The following is a 20,503-nucleotide window of genomic DNA, read 5'->3' on the forward strand; positions in this document are numbered from 1 at the left end:
CCTGCATCGGCAGGCGGACCCTCTACCACTATGCCACCAGGGAAGCCCTTCAGCTGGTTTTTGATCACAGCTCCATATTTCCATGTGTGCCAGATTTCCCCTGACTTGTGATGGTCGTTACCCTGAAAATAATATTTGTCGGGATATCCTGAGATCTTGAATGAAAGTGCCTTCAGGATAGATTTTTATTTACACCTGCCAGTGTCTGAAAACTACTAGTTGTAAACTGCTTTAATCTAAGTTCAAGACTTGAGGGTCTTTGGAGACTTAGACTCTATGTATACCCAGCTGAAAATCTGTGGGATATCCAGTATCCAACCACAACTTTATAAGATTTTTTTTCCTTTCCTGTTTTCCTTCTGTTTTGGTTGGCTCCAAGTCAAACTCCCCAGCAGTTCTCTGGGCTGGAGAGTGGATAGGTTTGTTACACCGTTACCTGGAGAATATAGTCCTTGGGGTTCCAGATTACTGTAGTTTGGAGAGCCTATAAGAATCCTTAGTTTATGTACATTTTGGTCCTTAATTTCTGTCTTCCTCATCCCACAAATTATCTGAATTTATGTCCAAGTTTGTGTTGGCAGATGCTTTCAGAACGAAAAGCAAGTTCAAAATTCTGCTCACCTCTTTGGATTTAAGTTTCCTCCAGAATTTGTCTTAGCAGTTCCTCATTAACTTATCTGGTTTTTAGTGCTTTTAAGATAATTGTTTTAATATTTTATCCAGAATATTTACTTGCTTTTAGTAAGATGGCTGCTCTAAATAATTTAGGCTGCCATTAGCTGAGATTCCCTATTATACAGTTTTATCACCAGCAGACTAGCATCTAAGTAGTATTGAAATGCTTCATAGGGGGATTTAAATATTTTATTATTAATTTTGGAAAGAAAGTAATTCATATATTAATTCTACTATGAAATACTTAGTAACTGAACCAAGAGAGCACATGCTTTCACTTAAAACATTCAGACAATAACCTATGAGGTAAAAGAATCTGAAAAAATACATATATATACACATCTATGTATACATATATACGTATATATGTGTGTGTGTATGTATATAACTGAATCACTGTTCTGTATACCTGACACTAACATGACATTGTAAGTCAACTATATTTCAGTAAAAAAAGAAAACACAAAAACATTCAGATAATCAAACTTTATTAGAGGTGGTATTTGTGGCTTTACTTGACATACAACAATTTCTATATTTCTTTATTCTAGTCACTCCATTTGACATGCTTTTTTGAGCATGAGACACTCAAAATGTGGAGACAGATAAGATGTAATCCATAACAGTGAAAGATATCTCAACAACAAACAGGTAAACTGTCAAATATAATACAAACAAATTAGAGCTACAGTGAAACAAATACGTGCTATGTAGGAAGCCCAGAGGAAAAGCAACTAACTCAGTATGGTGTTTGATGGAGGGTGGGGATAGGCAGGGAAATCTTCCCATATAAGATATCTCTATAGCAGAAGATTAATGGATCATTTAGGAAGCAAGGAGGTAGAGTGGAGAATGAATATTTCAGGCAGAGCAAAAACCATAAAGGCCTGGAGGAATGAGAAAGCATAAGAGAAGCTGAAAATAGTCTGTTTTGGCCAGAGTATACTGTACATGTGTAAGCAAGGAAGAAGTTGAGGCTAGAAAGGTAAGTTAGAATCAGATAAGATCCTTCAATGCAATGCTTAGAATTTTAGATTTTATCATGAGGAAATAGGTAGCCAGTAAAGTTGAAAATAGATTTTAAAATAATTTTTCCGTTAAAAATTTCGTTAAAAATCCACATGATCATTGTAGATGTTTTAGGAAAAGAAATCATCTGTAATCCCAAAACCTAAGTAGAGTCACAATTATATGTGTTTACAGCTCTTTTAAAAAAACATGTTCCATGCATATTTTTATTTATTTATTTACTTATTTATTTACTTAACTTATTTGGCTGCGGCGGGTTAGCTGCGGCATGCAGGATCTTCATTGCGGCATGTGGGATCTTTCGTTGTGGTGCACAGGCTCCAGAGTGTGTGGGCTCCAGAGCACATGAGCTCAGTAGTTGTGGCACGCAGGCTCTCTAGTTGTGGCACGTGGGCTCCAGAGCATGCAGGTCAGTAGTTGCGGCGCGCAGGCTTAGTTGCCCCTCAGCAAGTGGGATCTTAGTTCCCCAACCAGGGATCAAACCCACATCCCCTGCATTGGAAGGTGGATTCTTAACCACTGGGCCACCAGGGAAGTCCCCATGCATACATGTTTTTAAAGTTTTCATCATTTCTTTTTTTTTTTTTGGCTTCATTGGGTCTTTGTCGCTGTGCGCAAGCTTTCTCTAGTTGTGGCGAGTACGGGCTTCTCATTGCGGTGGCTTCTCTTGTGGAGCATGGGCTCTAGGTGCACAGGCTTCAGTAGTTGTGGCACGCAGGCCCTAGAGTATGCGGGCTTCAGTAGTTGTGGTGTGTGGTCTCAGTAGTTGTGGCATGTGGGCTGTAGGGCACGTGGGCTTCAGTAGTTGTGGCACACAGACTCAATAGTTGTGGCTTGTGGCCTCTAGAGCACAGGCTCAGCAGTTGTGGTGCACAGGCTTAGTTGCTCTGCGGCACGTGGGAGCTTCCCAGACCAGGGATAGAGCCTGTGTCCCCTGCGTTGGCAGGCGAATTCTTAACCACTGCACCACCAGGGAAGTCCCTCCATTCACTTTTTTTTTTTTAATTTATTAACTTTTTTAAGTTCCCTAAGCTTAGAACCTCAGTCTTGGACTCGAAAGTGTGAAGATATAAAGAAAGCAGAAACAAAATTCTCAAGAAAGTATATATTGAAGTCACTATCATTCTGTGAATTTCTTAATATGCAATTTGAAAGAGTTCCAAGATGCATTCTATTTTAAGATAACTAATGGAAATCACATAAAGGCATTAAAGTTAATTTTTTTACAGCTCACTTTAACCAAGTATGCAAATATGTCTATGTCCTACTGAGATATCAAATAACGTTTTTCCTCTCAAAGTTGTACACATAAATTTACACAACCACCTAAGTGAATTTGTAGATGTTGTTTTTTCAGAGCTCTAGGAATTTTTTAGGAATTTATTGTTGAATAGCGTCTCTATCATTGTCATCAAGGGAAAATAAACCTCCATTCACTTATTTATTTATTTATTTTTGTCTGCATTGGGTCTTCGTTGCTGCACGTGGGCTTTCTCTAGTTGCAGTCAGCGGGAGCTACTCTTTGTTGAGGTCTGTGGGATTCTCATTGTGGGCTTCTCTTGTTGTGGAGCATGGGCTCCAAGCCTGGAGGCTTCAGTAGTTGTGGCTCATGGGCTCAGTAGTTGTGGCTCACAGGCTCAGTAGTTGTGGCACATGGGCTCTAGAGCATCGGTTCAGTAGTTGTGGTGCTCAGGCTTAGTTGATCTGCAGCATGTGGGATCTTCCCGGACCAGGGCTTGAACCTGTGTCCCCTGCATTGGCAGGCGGATTCTTAACCACTGTGCCATCAGGGAAGTCCCTCCATTCACTTTTAATGTTGACTCAGTAACCTTGATGCATATACAAATTCTTTAATGAGAATTAAATTTGATAATTTAATTTGGTTATCTATTGTAACACCATTGAATCCCTCCATGATTTTTTTCAAAATATGTTGGGGAGAGAGTAAGAATAGGGAATAATCCATGATAATTTAATTTTCTGTGCCTACCCCCAAACTAAAATTGCCTAGTTCTCAGAATTATAGCTAACTTTTTCATCCAAGGATGCAATATTCATCCTTGTACTCAGGAAACTCACAGTCTGACATTTTTAGGGTTGCTGCTACTTTCTTAACACATCATTGTTGACACTTGGAAAGAATGACTTTTTGTAACTTGAAAATCCTATTTATTCTTCAACTCCTGCTAGCTTAAGGAACACTAAATCTACATATCGTAGGAGGCATATCTGTCCAATATATCCTATGTATTCATTGATTTATGAACTAATAAATCTTTCATATATAGTTTAAATGAGCTTATGATAATTGGATCAGAGGTATACTAGTCTAGTTTGAGAGTACAGCAGAAAACCAATCATGAGAGGCTATGATGAAATTTTAATTATAAAGGATATTGAATATCTTAGGGTGACAACTCTGTTGTAATAGATGTAACATTGAGTTGGAAAGAGAGGAAGTGAGAATTTTTTCCCCAGTTCTGCTTGAAATCAACTCTGTATTTTTAGTAAATTATCAAACCATTCTGTGCTTCAGTTTTATATCTTCATTAAAGTTACCACCCCACTGTCTTTGGTTCACTGAGTTTATTGGAAAATTCTCCAATAGATTTAGATAAAGAAAAGTCTCACGTTAAAGTGTTGATTGATTGGGGAGTTTTGTGTATATATGTGTGTGTGTGTGTGTGTGTGTGTGTGCGCGTGTGTGTATGCACACATGCACATATACACACACACATATATATATTTTCCTATTCAGGACTGAAAAGCTGAAGTTGGCATCAGGCAACTTCAAGTTGTAGATGTATAAGTTAAATGATCTTTGAGACCCTTAGTTCAGAGATGCTGTATAAATAGAACCATTACTATAAATAGAACTAGATTTTTCTTCTCAATTCTGTCAGTCAAGTAGAGTACGCAAAAAAGGAATGCAGAAACTTGGGCTTTTGCTGTCTTTTGACTCATCCCTCCTTTCTCCTCAGGTTATTTGGATAATTTTATGAGACTTCTGTCCCCATGCTGCACCCCTCCTTTTTCTGGCTAATAATCATTGAGAATTTATACAATGAAAAATTTACATGCTTTATCTGAATAAATGTCTAGCAGGAACTGTTGGTAGTAAGTACTATTTTTCTTTATTTTACTAAGCTGAGATTTAGAGGAAAAAAAAAAAACTTTCCCAATGACACATAATAAACAGTAGAGCCAGATCTTGAATCTTGGAGTCTGGTTTTACATCAAGCAGGATTATTGTAAGAGGACCCTAAGTAGGTGCATGACCTAAGCATACAATGGGATTAAAAACCTTGAAGTGGAGTTGTGTCTATTATTGCTAGAGAAATTTAATCCTAGATCTTACTACCTAAAAGATATGTGTAAAAAGTTCTGAGGATACCACAAAATTGAAGAATCTATAAGTCTTTTCTAATTTTAATAAAAGGTTTCTAACTTTGATAAAGGTTTTAGGTAACATTAATTTCTCATCAAAATGCCTTAAAGGATCTTTTAATATCACAGAATACATAGTACATCTTAACTTGGCTAATTTAGAGAATTTATGTTTTACCCACCTTATAATGTACACATAACTGCTAAAGGATTTATGTAACAAAATCCATCACAAGGAATACACTAATGAGATTTATATTAGAAAAGTCTGGGAATTCCCTAGCAGTCCAGTGGGTAGGACCCTCTGCATCCAATGCAGGGGACCCGGGTTCAATCCCTGGTGGGAGAACTAAGATCCCACAAGCCAATTCATTTGTAAAACCCCATTACTTAGGCAGAATATCATAGGTGGGAAGATAGTACTGAAGGAAGAGGCTGGGATATGAAATACAAATCTATTTTGTATAACACTTTTGCTAAGGCCAGCCATTTAAAATATATATATAGTCCAAATACATATATATGTATGTATATATATATATATAAGGGAGAGGCCACAACAGTGAGACGCCTACGTACCGCAAAAAAACCCCAAAACAATTGGATAGGATCTCATATAAAATACTTGGAAATTAATTGCTGGAGGCCAGTAACATGATTCTTAATTAGAAGTGCATGTGTAGTGGTCAGATGTAGTGTTACTATCTCAAGAAACAAGGGCATGGACAAGAGCTTCCTGAAGATTCTGTTAATTCCTTCACCTTTTTGGGATCCAGTTTCTTCATCAGTACCAACCTGACTGGGGATTGTGCTCTTGTGAGCATTAAATGAGTTAATATGTATAGACATAATATGTAAACAGTAGTGCTAAGACATCAGCATGGCAAGGAGGACCCCAAAAGCCAACAATTACTTGATACTCTGAATATATGAACAGATACTTTTGAGAATTCACCCTTTTTAGGTGGCGGTATAAGTTTGTTTTCTCCAAGCAACAGACACAATGGGTATAGAAAGGAGATGCCGTGGCCTTCCTTTAGACTGAGCTTAGGTCATATCCTGGAAAACAGTTCCAATTTGAGGTACCTCAACAATATCTACATTTTTTGAAATAGAAAAAAACAGTATACAGATCGATGAATGCTGTGGCTAAAACCCACTTGGGAACAAGGATATTTTTTAGTGCCAAATTACCATCTTATTTTATTCTATGGCTAAAATCCCAAGAACTGCAGAGGAGAAGCAGAGCCCAAACAAGTTTTTCTATTAAAATAAAAGGCCTTGAGTGATGAATGGAAGCTTGGAACAGGTTTTAATGGCAATACTGGAAGCCAGAAATTAAATACAAACTTACCAATTTCTGGCATGTATTGAGTCTCAGATAGAATACTGGTACTAATGTTATTGAATTAGAATCATGTTTTACCCTAGGCAGTTGATATTCTCATTCTAGAGAGCTCAGCTTGTTGCTGGATTGGCCTGGACACTTGATGCTTCCTCACTTTGAGTCATTGATAAAATATTGAATAAGGGATAAGACCAATGGTGAATCTCGGCAGTCACCTACAGGAATTTTCCTTCCAGGCTGAAGCATTCCATTAATAAACTTTTTGTCTCACTGTTATCCAAACAATTATGAAATCATCTAATCATACTGTCTTGCAGCCTTTCTTTCTTCCTTTTGTCTGTAAGGATATATTGGGGGGAATTTGTTTAATGTCTCCACGAATTCCAAATAGACTATGCCTGTAGCATTTCCCTTATCAATGAGTCTGGCAACTGAAAATCTAAAATGCCCATGTGAAATTTTTTTTAAGTCTATGTGGTAGGTTTGATGTTACCAGTTTTCAGTTAAGCCAAAGTAGTCCCTAGTATTGAATGCCTTTAAGTGCTCATATACAGTTACTTTAGTAACAATAGAGTTTTGAAGGAATTTATATCAAACTCAATGGCACTTTTTTAAAAATAGGAAATTTGGAAAAATTCCAAAAAATAGGAAAAATAGTCACATCCGTAAGTTCTTTTAGTACTCTGGAAGACTATTTGTCACTTGGCTTACTTATAGCACTTTTATGCTTCCTATCTCCTCACTGACCTTGAGGTTCAAGTTCTACTGAAACATTTTGTTCAATGAAAAATAAAGAATTTGGGTGAGATACTTTCTAAATCTCTCTCAACCTTTAATATTCTGTGATTCTTGGTAGGCCATCTCAATTGAAAATACTGATAGAGAAGCAAAGCCCTCAAATAATTGAATAGTTTGATTTTATCTCTTATATTACACAATCTGCCCCAAGACTTTAATGTATTCTCTGTTTTTACTGGTACTTGTCCAAAGATAGTTTGAGTTCCTTTGCTTATTCTAAGCAATTTTCAGATGCCTCAGTCAAAAATCAACAGTATATTAATTTCTCAGAACTATCAATAAAAACTTGGAGGATCTTTCCCTAAGAGTTAATGCATTCCCTCTGGAGGGAAGGGACTGTGGAAAAAATTCAGCCATAATGTTATTTGAAAAATCTTTTTTATCTCTCCAACCACTGGATGCTGTACCTGTGACAAATGCTGTAATCATGTTGGTAAACATTTTCCTTCTGAAGATGCATAAAGATCAGAAGTGCAGTTCGTTTATAACAAGATGGAATTTTAAAACTATTTTGGACCACTCTAAACATTGGGATGTTCATTTGTCTCTGTTTTTAAATTATATATCATGTGCTCAGTTTGTGGAACAACATAAATATACAACTTAAAATTGAAAATTAGAACCTTCCCTATTTGGCAGGTACTCCCATAATGGTCAGCCCAAAGCCTGATCCAACTAATGAGCATGTCCCCTTGCCCTGTGGCCAAAAGACTCCAGATTGTTTGGGTCCCCCAAAGTAAAATGATTTGTAATGGCACTAATAATAGAGAAAGGAAAATTTATGTGAATTAGGAGAGTTCACTGAGTACCAGTATTTGTCTTTCTTCTTTTTTTTTTTTAATATTTATTTATTTATTTGACTGCTCCAGGTCTTAGTTGGCGTGCGGGATCTTCGTTGCCGCATGTGGGATCTTTTCTCATTTTTTAGTTGTGGCACGCGGGATCTTTAGTTGTGGCATGGGGGATCTAGTTCCTTGACCAGGGATAGAACCCGGGCCCCCTGCATTGGGAGTCTTAACCACTGGACCACCAGGGAAGTCCCATACCAGTATTTTTCTTAGAGGCTTAATTGGGTTGTGTTCTGATTGGTTTTGCTCCTGTGTCCAATGACCTTGTGATAGATGCATTTTACAAATACAATTAAGGGATACTATTTCAAAGTTCTCGTCTAACATGGGGGTAAACAAAATCATGTCTTTTTGTGGCACTTCTCGTATCATGCCACTTTCCATGTTAGTTATGAGCAAGGAATACCTTTATTTTACAATTTTTAATTATAATATAAAGTAGAAAGAGTGATGATACTTCTGAGCAGAGCCTTTCTTAGCGTCCAGCAACTTCATTAGTAGGATTCAGTTCTCCACGTTTGAAATATTTTGAATTTTAAAATTTAAAGGAAGTAAAATCATTGTAGGCTCTTGAGCCTTCTCACCATTAGACCTGGGGAAAAAAGGGAGAAGTAGCAGCACTTCTTGAATCTGCTAAAAAAGGATCTGAAGAAAATGAAACAGCCATCACTTATTTATTGAGAGTCTGTAAGTTTTCCTACACTGTGAAGAAATACACAGACATAAACAACACGGCTTCTGCTTGTAGGTTGTGTATAATTAAGGTAAGGAAATAATATTAAAGCATTTGGATGAATTAAAGAATGACACATTCAGAATTCTGAATGTCAGCATTGAGAGAGATGTAGACTATGAAAGAGAAAAAAAAGACAGTATGTTTAGAGTAGGCAATGTTTCATGGATTAGGTAGGTTTTAAGATGGACATTGAAATATAGAGAACATTTAAAAGGGGGAGAGAAAAGATGAAGCTGTTTCTATTTGAGAGAATTGCACAGGTAAAGTTGTAAATTTAGTTCTGTTCAAGAAACATTAATTAAGTACCTCTGTGCCAAGCTCTATACTGGGAGCTAGAGATTACAGCATTTTGGGGAACGCTTCTGTACTCTGTTGCTAAAGTATTTTCACATATCCTAAAAAGGTGAATCTCTTGTGAGGGAACAAATCCCTTGAAGGAATTCTCATGAAGGAAGTCCCTTTTCTTTGCTGATATAGAAAGGGACTGGTTTTTGTTTTCAAAATATAGGCTAAGCTCTAGAAATAATTGGGTAAGCTTAACTTTGGTGCACACTCATCTTCTCCATCGTCACTGACTTTCTGTCTGGCATAGTTACAGGTGCTTATCTCTGTTTGATACCTTAAAGGGCCGTGCTATATATAGACTGTCAACTAAGGTTATCTGATGATAATAAATTGTTGCATTTTAATAATAACAATAATAATGATAATAATAACATACTTGTCAATTACTATGCAGATTGGTTTTTCTTCTTTCCAGTTTTATTGAGATATTATTGACATACAGCATTGTATAATTTTAAGGTGTACAGCATGATGATTTAAGTTACATACATCATGAAACGATTACCACAATAAGTTTAATGAACATCCATTATCTCATATAGATAGAAAATAAAAGAAAAATTTTTTCCTCGTGATGAGAACTCTTAGGATTTATTCTCTTAACAGCTTTCATGTATAGCATACAGCAGTGTTAATTATATTTATCATGTTGTATATTATATCCCTAGTACTTATTTATCTTATAACTTGCAGTTTGTACCTTTTGACTACCTTCATCTAAACTCCCCTCTCCTACCCCCCCACCTCTTAACCACAGATCTTATTTCTTTTTTAAAAAATTTTATTGGAGTATGGTTGATTTACAGTGTTGTGTGATTTCTTTTTCTGTGTGTTTGTTTGTGAAGTATAATTGACCAACAGCACTATGTTAATTTCTGGTACACAACATAGTGATTCAATATTTCTATGTGTTACAAAATGATCACCGTGATAAGTCTAGTTAGCGTTTGTCACCATACAAAGATATCACATTATTATTGACTGTATTCCCCATAGTGTACATTTCATACCTGTGACTTATTTATTTTGTAAGTGGAAGTTTATACCTCTTAATCTCTCTCAGATTGTTTTATATACGTCATCTCATGTAATCGTAATGATTCTATGAGTTTACTTAAAATTGTCTTCCCCAATTAAAATGAGTAAACTGAAGCTTAGGTTAAGTAACATGACCAAGTCCACACGGTTAGTCATTGGCAGCGGTGTGACTGACTTCAAAATCTGCGCTATTCTGCTTTTCAATAGGGGGTTCTTGAAGGTCCAAGGAAAGGAAGGAATGCATAGTGGTGTGGTTGAGGCATTAGTATTAATATTCGTAGACAGGGCACTTGCCAGCAATCTAAGCAATCCTATTCCACCAACTAGTAAGGTTGGCATGAGACATGTACAATAGTATGAGCAACTAAATCATTGTAGTGCCAAATACAGAGTTTGCCATCTCTTTAGTACGTCTTTGAAGAGGTGGCTGATTTGTGTTGGTGCTATGTTTGTCTTCTCAGCCATTGAGGGAGTAAGTACCAGTTGAAGCTTATGATCCCAACACATCAAAATGGACAACCTGGCAGATGTCCTTGCTGGAAGATGACAAGATTGCTAATAGAGGAACCCTGATTTTTCTCCTGAGATTTGACACTTGGGGGCTTCCATTAAAAACATTACCAAGCCTCTGTCATTTTAATCTCTTCTTTAAGTGCCTGTGATCTTTTCAGGGGCACAGGTCCACGCATGGTCAATGCCTAGTGACCAGGTTTCAGAGCTGTGGGCAGAGGTGGCAGCGACTGTGAAAGCCTGGGAGGAGATGAGGGAAGAAAAGGTCATTCTTCCTGACAACTTATAACTTGATTCCACCTATAACCCATTTATTTTCAGAAATAAGTAATGGGTGAAGACATAGGCCAGGCCTACATTTCATGCACTTGAGAGTTAAAGGCTTTCTGAGATCAAATTACCACAGCAGAGACAGAGTTACTGTAGGGACATTTTGGGAAGAAGCAGACAGAGAGGGAGAAGCCAGAGGCTTAAGAACAGAAACAGGAATAGAATGTGATGGAAATTGCTTCCCACTTTGCACTCCTGAGGGAACAAAGAGGACAAATAAGAAGCAGCAGGGATAGGAGGAAGCTGGGAGCTTCTCTGGAATAAAATGGGTTAGGTTGTGGAGTTGTCAGCTGCTGTACTTGGTAGGTGGGAGGAAGAGATGTGCTAGTCCAGGCCTTTGAAACCTGGGTGCCTTGGCCCCTTCAACTATGCCCTGAAGGAGGGAAGCGTGCCAAATGTCAGGTCTCCTTCTAGTTTTGTTCCAGTTCATAGCTAGAAAATGACAGCAGAAGATCTAGGGGTGAGAGGATGCTGAGAGAAAGAAGGAGAAAGAACACTTTAGTGAGTGCTTTTGTACAAGTGGCACAATGAATTTTAAACTCTTGTGGAATAGATAGAAGGGCCTGGGAACAGTGGATGTTCAAAACAGAGAAACAGAGGCAATGACACAGAACAGAAAGGCTTCCTCTGATCCTTCTGCCTTCTTGTTCACTGACAATTGGTTATCCTTTTGTTGCCTCTGCAGCAATACAAGGGGGGAGTCTTAGGGGAACAGAGACCCGGAAGGGTAAAGGAAACTTATATTTATGTAAGATGAGCTGCAGCCATTAAAATTGCTGGCTATTGTGAGATAAATCCCAGCCTTCCACATTTTGCTTAGTAACAGCAGACTTTTCACTGCAAGGCATTAATGGAGTCCAAATTCCAGCCAGGCTTGGGGAATCAAGAGTAACTCTCTTGATGTAATGGTTTTGCAGGCTCTTGAAGACATTGTCATCCGTTAAAGAAAAAAAATTAAATCACTCTTGAAAGAAAGAAAATGTCTTGGGTGATAAATGAAAAAAAATTTGAAGTAAAATGAGGAAAAGCTTGAGGGAAGAATCTCTTTAAAATTTTACCAGATTCTCCCCACTATGATCAAAAGGGGTTAAATAAGAGCTTAGCCTGCAGCTTCATGGAACCAATTTTTTAAAGAAAGAATATTAAAACCTGAAATATTGGTTATTTGCCAAGGCACACACTGGAAGTAAAAGCCACTTGGCTAGGAGCAGAATTGAGTGTTGGATCGCAGGATGCTAATTTTAGGCTTGCTCCGCGAAAGATGACAGCACTTGCCACCCCCCCTCCCTCCGCCCTAGAAGTTTCTGCAGTATTTAGGAGTATTCAGGGAAAATGTTGGTGTCAGGGAAATAATCCCCATCATCAGTAACCCCAGAGCGCCTCACTTGCGTTTGTTTCTTTGAACGTGGAGCCGCCGCCCAGATATCCGCACTTAGCCAAGGCCCTCGGTGTATTTTCTTGACTTGCGCTTGGAAATCTTTTTCTGGGAGCTGAAAGCCCGAGTCCTAGAGACTTAACTGCTTTTCCTAGAATAATCTCCTTACAAGACCAGTTCAGCAGCCGAGGGACTGTGGAGACTGGCTGAACAGGACAGTGGGGGCAGGGAAAAAGGGAGTGGCCGTGTTCCCGGGGTCTGCTGGGATCCGGCCGGTCCGGGGCGAAGGAGCTGGGGCTGGAGTGGCTGGAGCGACTGGACAGTCCGGGTCGCCGTCCGCCACCTCGGTGCGGAATCGGAGCCGGACTTGCTGAGCATTCCTCCCCCTCCTCTTCTGCTTCCTCTTCCCTCCTCCTGGACCGGCGGCGGCGGCGGCGGCGGCGGCGGCGGCGGCGGCGGCAGGAAACGAAGCCGGGCTGAGCGACTCCGAGGCGAGCGGAGGAGCTGGGATATGGGGAATCAGAGCGGGCGGCGGGGCCAGGAGCCCTCCGGAGGGCCCACGAGGGGAACGGCCCCGGCGTTTGCTAGCTCGTGAGGCGTGTGGGAGCGGGCGCAGGCGGCACGAGCGGAGGCGGAGGCGGAGGCGCGGCCCCGGCGTGGAGCACGGCTGGGGAAGCTGCTGCCTCCGGCCCTGCCCGGCTGCCTCCGCCGCGGCCGGCGGCTATGGAGCTGGCAGGCACCATACCTGGGGCGACAGAGCATCCCCGGCTCCGGACGCCCATGTTCTGGCTGCTGCTGCTTTCCCTGCTGCTACTGCTGCTGCCGGGCCCAGCGGCCTCCCAGCTGCGATACTCGGTGCCGGAGGAGCAGACACCTGGCGCGCTTGTGGGCAACGTGGCTCGCGCACTGGGGCTGGAGCTGCGGCGCTTGGGGCCGGGCTGCCTGCGTATCAACCACCTGGGTGCGCCCAGCCCGCGCTACCTGGAGCTGGACCTGACCAGTGGAGCTCTCTTCGTCAACGAGCGCATTGACCGGGAGGCGCTGTGTGAGCAGCGGCCTCGCTGCCTGCTCAGCCTGGAAGTGCTGGCGCACAGCCCCGTGGCGGTGAGTGCCGTGGAGGTGGAGGTACTGGACATAAACGACAACTCGCCGCGCTTCCCGCGGCCCGACTACCAGCTTCAGGTAAGCGAATCGGTGGCACCTGGAGCGCGCTTTCACATAGAGAGCGCGCAGGACCCCGACGTGGGCACCAACTCGGTGCAGACCTACGAGCTCAGCCCCAGCGAGCACTTCGAGCTGGACCTGAAACCCCTGCAGGAGAACAGTAAGGTGCTGGAGCTGGTGCTGCGTAAGGGCCTAGACCGCGAGCAGGCAGTCTTGCACCACCTGGTTCTCACAGCTGTGGACGGGGGTAGCCCAGCCCGCTCAGGCACCGCGCAGATCTCTGTGCTTGTCCTGGACACTAACGACAATTCTCCCGCCTTCGACCAGTCCACCTACCGCGTCCAGCTTCGGGAGGACGCTCCCCCAGGCACATTGGTGGTGAAGCTGAATGCCTCAGACCCGGATGAGGGCTCCAATGGCGAACTCACGTACTCCTTGAGCAGCTACACGTCGGACCGGGAGAGGCAGCTCTTCAGCATCGATGCCAGCACGGGGGAAGTGCGGGTAAGTGGAGAGCTGGATTATGAGGAGGCCTCTTCCTACCAGATCTATGTGCAGGCAACAGACCGGGGTCCAGTGCCCATGGTGGGTCACTGCAAGGTGCTGGTGGACATCGTGGATGTGAATGATAACGCACCAGAGGTGGTGCTCACGGACCTGTACAGCCCAGTGCCTGAAGATGCTGCGCCCAACACCGTTGTGGCCCTTCTCAGTGTCAATGACCAAGATTCAGGTCCCAACCGGAAAGTGAGCCTGGGCCTGGAGGCCACACTGCCTTTCCGACTGAATGGCTTTGGAAACTCCTACACACTGGTGGTGAGTGGCCCCCTGGACAGGGAGCAAGTGGCTGCCTACAACATCACAGTGACAGCCACTGATGGGGGAGTACCACAGCTCACATCCCAGCGGACACTGCAGGTTGAGATCTCTGACATCAATGACAATCCACCCAGCTTCCTGAAGGACTCCTACTCCATTTACATCGAGGAAAACAATTTGCCAGGGGTGTTGCTCTGCACTGTGCAAGCCACAGACCCAGATGAAAAGGAGAATTCGGAGGTGACCTACTCCCTCATGGAGAGGGAGATTCAAGGGCTGCCAGTCACCTCCTATGTCTCCATTAACAGTGCCAGTGGCAGCCTTTATGCTGTCAACTCCTTTGATTATGAGAAATTTCGGGAGTTCTTTGTGACTGTGGAGGCCCGGGACAAGGGGAGCCCACCACTGAGCAGCACTGTGACCACCAACGTGTATGTAGTGGACGTGAATGACCATGCCCCTCACATCCTATACCCTACCTCAACCAATTCGTCAGCAGCCATTGAAATGGTGCCTCGAACTGCCCCTGCTGGCTACCTGGTCACTAAAGTCATAGCCATGGACTCAGACTCTGGGCAGAATGCTTGGCTCTTTTACCATCTGGCCCAGATTTCTGACCTGGACCTCTTTAAAGTAGAGCTACATACGGGAGAAATTAGGACTACCAGGAAGATGGGAGATGAGAGTGGAACCACTTTCAACCTGACCGTGGTGGTCCGAGACAATGGAGAACCATCGCTGTCAGCCTCTGTGGCCATTACAGTAGCTGTAGTGGATAGGGTTTCCAAAATCCTCCCTGACACTCAGAGACATGTGAGAAGTCCTCGGACATACTCTGAAATTACACTTTATCTAATAATAGCATTAAGCACAGTGTCTTTTATATTTCTTTTGACAATCATTGTTTTGAGCATCATCAAGTGCTACCGCTACACTGCTTATGGCACTGCGTGCTGTGGAGGCTTCTGTGGAGTGAGGGAGAGGTGCCCTGCAGAACTCTACAAACAGGCCAACAACAATATTGATGCCAGGATACCACACGGCCTCAAAGTGCAGCCTCACTTCATTGAAGTGCGAGGGAACGGCTCCCTCACCAAGACCTACTGCTACAAGGCCTGTCTGACAGCAGGCTCAGGGAGTGACACTTTCATGTTTTACAACACAGGGGCGCAGACAGGACTGGGACCTGGGGGAGCCCAAGCAGCAGCAGGTGACAGCAGGCACCTCACAGGCCAAAGTGGGCAGAGTGCTGGGAACCTGATTATTCTAAAAAACGAAGCTGTTTCTCAAAATGAGGTGAGATAGTAGTCAAGGGGTCTTCCACAAAGTCATGCATTTTTCACATTCCCCCCGGCCCCCTCCCAGTATCATGTAGTTGGCTTTCTCGAGTTATTAACAATGACAAGGGTTATCTGGTAAACTGAGTATGTGTGTGTGTGTGTGTGTGTGTGTGTGTGTGTGTGTGTGTGTGTGTATTACCTGTGATTGGATTATAATCTGCTATGTTTCCTCTCTAGAAAAATAGGACTAGAGAGTTGTTTTACTTTCCATTTTCTTTTCAGATATGTGAAACCTTGACCATAAAATTGTTTGAGAAATGAGGATTTGTCTTAATTATGTGGTGTTAAAGCACAGCTCTGTAGAGAAATAGAATAGGCCTGAGAATAAGATGATGCTATAGAGGGTAACATTATGAGATTCAAGGAGAAATGGCCTGTGCTGTATCATCTACAGGGAAGGTTCCCTTTTGAAATCCTACAGGAGTGTTGTTTTTCAAAAGCTCTGAAACCTCTCGGGGCTGTGGTGGTCACCTCTGTATGCTGTCCCTGTTTATACCATGGACTATCTACAATGAAATATATCCAGTTAATATTTCTGGTAATTGCATTGAACTAATGTGATGAGATCTGCTAGAAATTCATGTCAGAGGTGATAAAGCCATAGAATGTGGACCTCACCCTGAAGACAAAGTTTGATTTGGCTGTTTGCTGTGGTAACTATTCTGTTGGGGCTGTCGGAGGAGATGAATGATGGCATCCAAGAACCAATTTGTCTGCTTGGGCCAGGGAGATGGTAGAATGAGTGGATTAGGGATATGGGGGATATGGTGAAGACCAGGACAAGCTGGGGTTGGGGAGAAAGAATTCTGCCACTAGTTATCTTTTTTGGCCTTGTGTGAACTCCTTGTGAGAGGATTTCCCTGCATTTAGCATAAATGTAATCTTCTGATTTCCTCTTGAGAATTCCTAAGGTTTTGATGAGATGTGAAGCAGCCTCTTCAAGCCCTTCATGTCCTTAAGTTAAATGACAGTACTTTAAATGGTACTTCAACATGCTCCAAAGCACACATTTAATTTCTGGATCTAGCTACAAAAGCCTTGGAAAGTGGATGGCTTACCGTACATGAGAGACAGAGAGACAGGTGTTAGTAGATACACTGGTTTTAAGTAGGTGTAAGGCCAGTTTGCTCAGTATATGAAGGATGTATATAAATTGTTGGACACAGTGCATGTGTTTGTGTAGTGTGTTTGTCTGCATATGCATGCTTGAAATAATAGAACCCTGCTTTGTGATACTTTAAACTTGGATTTCAGAAGCCAAAATTTTGTCCCGTAAAAAGTGATGAGTTGTTTCTTCCCAGACAACTACTTTGTAGCTAGGACTTTCAGAGGTCCTACAAAATGAGTTAATAATATTTGTCCCTCCTGTATTTTTGTGATGTGTTTTCACTGACATATTGTTGTCTTTTTATTAACGTCCATAGTTTCACATTCTAAATTCATGCTCATCTTCAGGAAATGAATGCATAAGCACAGAAAAGAACAGAGATGGATTGAGAGAATTTCCATGTACATTGTAGGTAGAAGAGCCTGATGTTAGTCAATGCTGAGCAGCCACGGGAGGCAGATTGCAGATTAAGAAGAATGGGGTGGGGGAGGGGAAATCAAAGAGCCTCCAAAATTCTTTAGATCATAGCTTTTGGCAGCATGTAGAAAGGCTTAATTTTAAATAAGGATGCTGTAGACATTTGCTGAACAAATTACTGTTAAGTCCTTTTGGGCCTGGGGTGGGCTGCAGGTGGTAAAGAGGCACAGAGAGCAGGCCAGGCAAGCTTTGCAACCAGCTGTGAGCCGGAAGCGCATGCGAGTGACACTCTCACCCTCTGTCTCCTGACTCAAAGCTTGGGACAATTTGATACGTGAACTATTTCTGTCTTATACTGACCTATGTGTTAATATGTGCTTTGGTTCACAAACCTTTAATTTAGGGAGAAAATTATGTCAGAAAAGGGCTTGCTTTTGTGGGATTTTGCCAGGAGAGTACATGATTTTAATAAAGGCAAATTTTTGCCAGACACTTTTTGGAAATCCAGTGAAGAGAGCCCTAAGATCTACAGCTCCTGGAATTATTGCAGTTATAGGTAGAGAGTGAGTCACGTTGTCATAGCATGGCAAAATGGGGACAAAAATCATTCAACTCTGAAAGTCATCACTGCTAGATCAACCTGTTAAATTCTCACGTTAGGCTTTCTTTCTTCCCTACCCACTCACTGCAGATGGCAGGAGAGTCCTGGGGTGCAATTGATTCCATATGCCTACATTAAAATTAGATGGGGATTGGAAAGGATGAGTAAGGGAATTTACGCTCACCGACCACCCTACTATACAAAAATATTCTGCACTGCAATATATGTATGGTTTCATTACCTGTAAGTCATACGTTAAATATTTATCAACATCTAACACACGAGGAAACAAGCTCAGAGAGGTTAAGTAACACACACAGTCACTCTACTAGTGGTATTTTAAGTCATATCTGTCTAACTCCAAAGACTGTGCTTTTTGAAACAGTATGAGTAGATAGAAATCCCAATGTTTATATTCCTTTTGATATGGGATACTCAGGCATTCAGGCTACCACTGATTCACCTAGTGGTGTCAATTAACTGCTCTGGAAAAAGAGGAATTCTTTGCATAGAAGTAGGTCACCAATGGGAGGATCAATGAGTAAAAACGTTACCACCAAAGTAGGATATTTTTATTTGTTCTACCATTGGCCAAACCTGTTCAGATCTTTTATCTTTGTTCTCTCTCTAATTTCTCTCCTGTTGCTTATTAAATATCAGTATTTAACATCAGGCTAATCTTTTGGTAGATTTTACCCCCAATGAGTTTATTTCGTGAGCCACTTGTGCAGTGAGGTTTTTGAAGTAACTGTTTAGCAGTGGGGCAGAATTTCTCTTTGGAGACTTCTGAAAACCTGGTGTTGAATGTGGTTGGCACCCTCTTCAGAATCTCCAAGAAAAGGAACCAAGTCTTAAGGTGGTTTCTGTGCATCTGTGGTCCTGTGACTGCTGAGTCACTTTGAGTGCTCTGGGCAGATTTGTCCAACTGCGCCTCAGTGGGACCAGTTAGCACAAGATGTGGAAATCACAAAAGGGTATAGCAGAAATGAGTTAAGTTTACATTCACTTCACTTATTTTAAAGCAAGTTGTAGTCACCAAATCTTCAGTTATTTTTGCCACTGTGTGTACATACTCACTCTAATTCCACTTGTGGTAACTTCGAAGGGTGAACGCTTCTTTCAGTGGCACCTAATTTATTTCTTGCAGGACTGACTTTTCCAGCTGGTGACTGACTCTGTCCTGGATCAGAACTTACACTTAGTGTAAAGTGCCATCGTGGTGAATTGATAAAAACTGCACAGTGGTCAGAATAGGCAAAGAAATTGTATCTGAACTTCCATCCTCTGATGGTCACTTTTGAATGGGTGGGGCTGTTTTGTTTTGCCATTTCTGTATTGGTTATAGGACTGTCCTTCTGAGAAAAGGTTTATTTTATTTGGTCTGAGAATACGTTCGTTTCTTCAAATTACCCCCTTCCTCACCCTCCTCTATAGATCTGCTGAGCCAGATGGAATTATGGCTGAGCTCCTCTCTGTCTCTTTTTCTTGCACATATTCTGACTGATGGAGAAAGCTATTTATTGTAGCTTGAATGTCATTGGCCTACCCTTTGGTCTGACCCAGGACTGAGCCTGCACATGGGCATCTGGTCTGACTCAGAACACTCTGCAGGGACACAGCCTGGCATATTACAAATTGTCTACTGGCATGCTGTTTGCTTGACAGAATAGCAGAGTTGGTTCTGGATACTTGCCTTGGTTGGCCACCAATTTTTGCTCTCAATGAGAGGTCAGGATGATGTCTGTTTGCAAACGTTTGATGAAAAATTACCATCATCAAGCCCAGAGGTTTAGCTGAATTGAATGGGGATTTACAGGTGTCTTTGAATATGAGTTTTGTAAATTTCACCTGGCTCCGTGTTCCTGGGCATATTACAGTATGAATATAAATTTGGCTTATTCATATGATAATATTTTGAGTACTCTAAAAGCATGATTTCAAAAATCAAAGGTCAAGAGAATTCCTTAGCAGTGTTTTAAATCTGCTAGCCTAAAAATTACACAAGTTTTTGTCTTTCGAGGATTTGAACTTGACAAATGCAGAGAAATCTCCAACATGGCAAAAATCGAAGGAAAATGTTAGTCCCTTGGCACATAAGCAACATCAGTTGCTTTCTGGCCTTGCAGGGTCAGAACTCTGGGCTCCAGGGAAGTAAAACTGTGGGGGAGAGAGTAACTGCTGCACTAGCAGGCTGTGCATCCAGAATTAAGCAAACCTAGCATTTTCTGTTGTACCAGAGCCCATCAGGTATGTTTTAAAGTTATGGGTAATTTTATTTTACTGCTCTGTGGATTTAGGATTATAAATGACTGTTTTTAGAAGTAAGTATTCACCTAGACTTCTCATATTTATCATCTTTTCATTTTGATTTACTAGAAGACTAACATGTAACATAACAATGATTATTTTAAATGTTAGATTCCTTTTTGCCTTCATGACCCACAGTTTATGTGTTCATTTTCTATTGCTTTGTAACAAATCACCACAAATTAGTGGTTAAAAACAACACTCGTTTATTACCTGCACACTGTGACTGGGTTCTCTGCTCAGTTTTTCGCAAGGCTGAAATCAACGTGCTGGCCAGGCTGAGTTCTCTCTTGGAGGCTCTGGGGAAGAATCTGCTTTCAAGTTCATT

The 20,503-nt window shown here is 41.7% G+C and overlaps 1 protein-coding gene across 4 annotated transcripts in view; it reads left to right on the forward strand.

The window, feature by feature from the left end:
* The window catches only part of LOC112404344 (protocadherin alpha-C2), a 102,582-nt gene that overhangs the window by 42,800 nt on the left and 39,279 nt on the right, over positions 1-20,503 (forward strand). Inside the window, exon 3 of one of the 4 annotated variants that reach the window (XM_024752238.1) lies at positions 14,816-14,831. The exons of 1 other annotated variant lie outside the window; for it this stretch is intronic. In XM_024752238.1, the coding sequence (XP_024608006.1) occupies positions 14,816-14,831 (16 nt within the window). Of the gene's footprint in view, positions 1-13,116; positions 15,699-20,503 lie in introns of those variants that run through there. 2 more of the 4 variants (XM_024752236.1, XM_024752239.1) reach the window with 2 other exon arrangements.

The sequence above is a fragment of the Neophocaena asiaeorientalis genome, unplaced genomic scaffold, assembly GCF_003031525.2.
Source record: "Neophocaena asiaeorientalis asiaeorientalis breed wild unplaced genomic scaffold, Neophocaena_asiaeorientalis_V1.1 scaffold204, whole genome shotgun sequence".
NCBI lineage: Eukaryota > Metazoa > Chordata > Mammalia > Artiodactyla > Phocoenidae > Neophocaena > Neophocaena asiaeorientalis.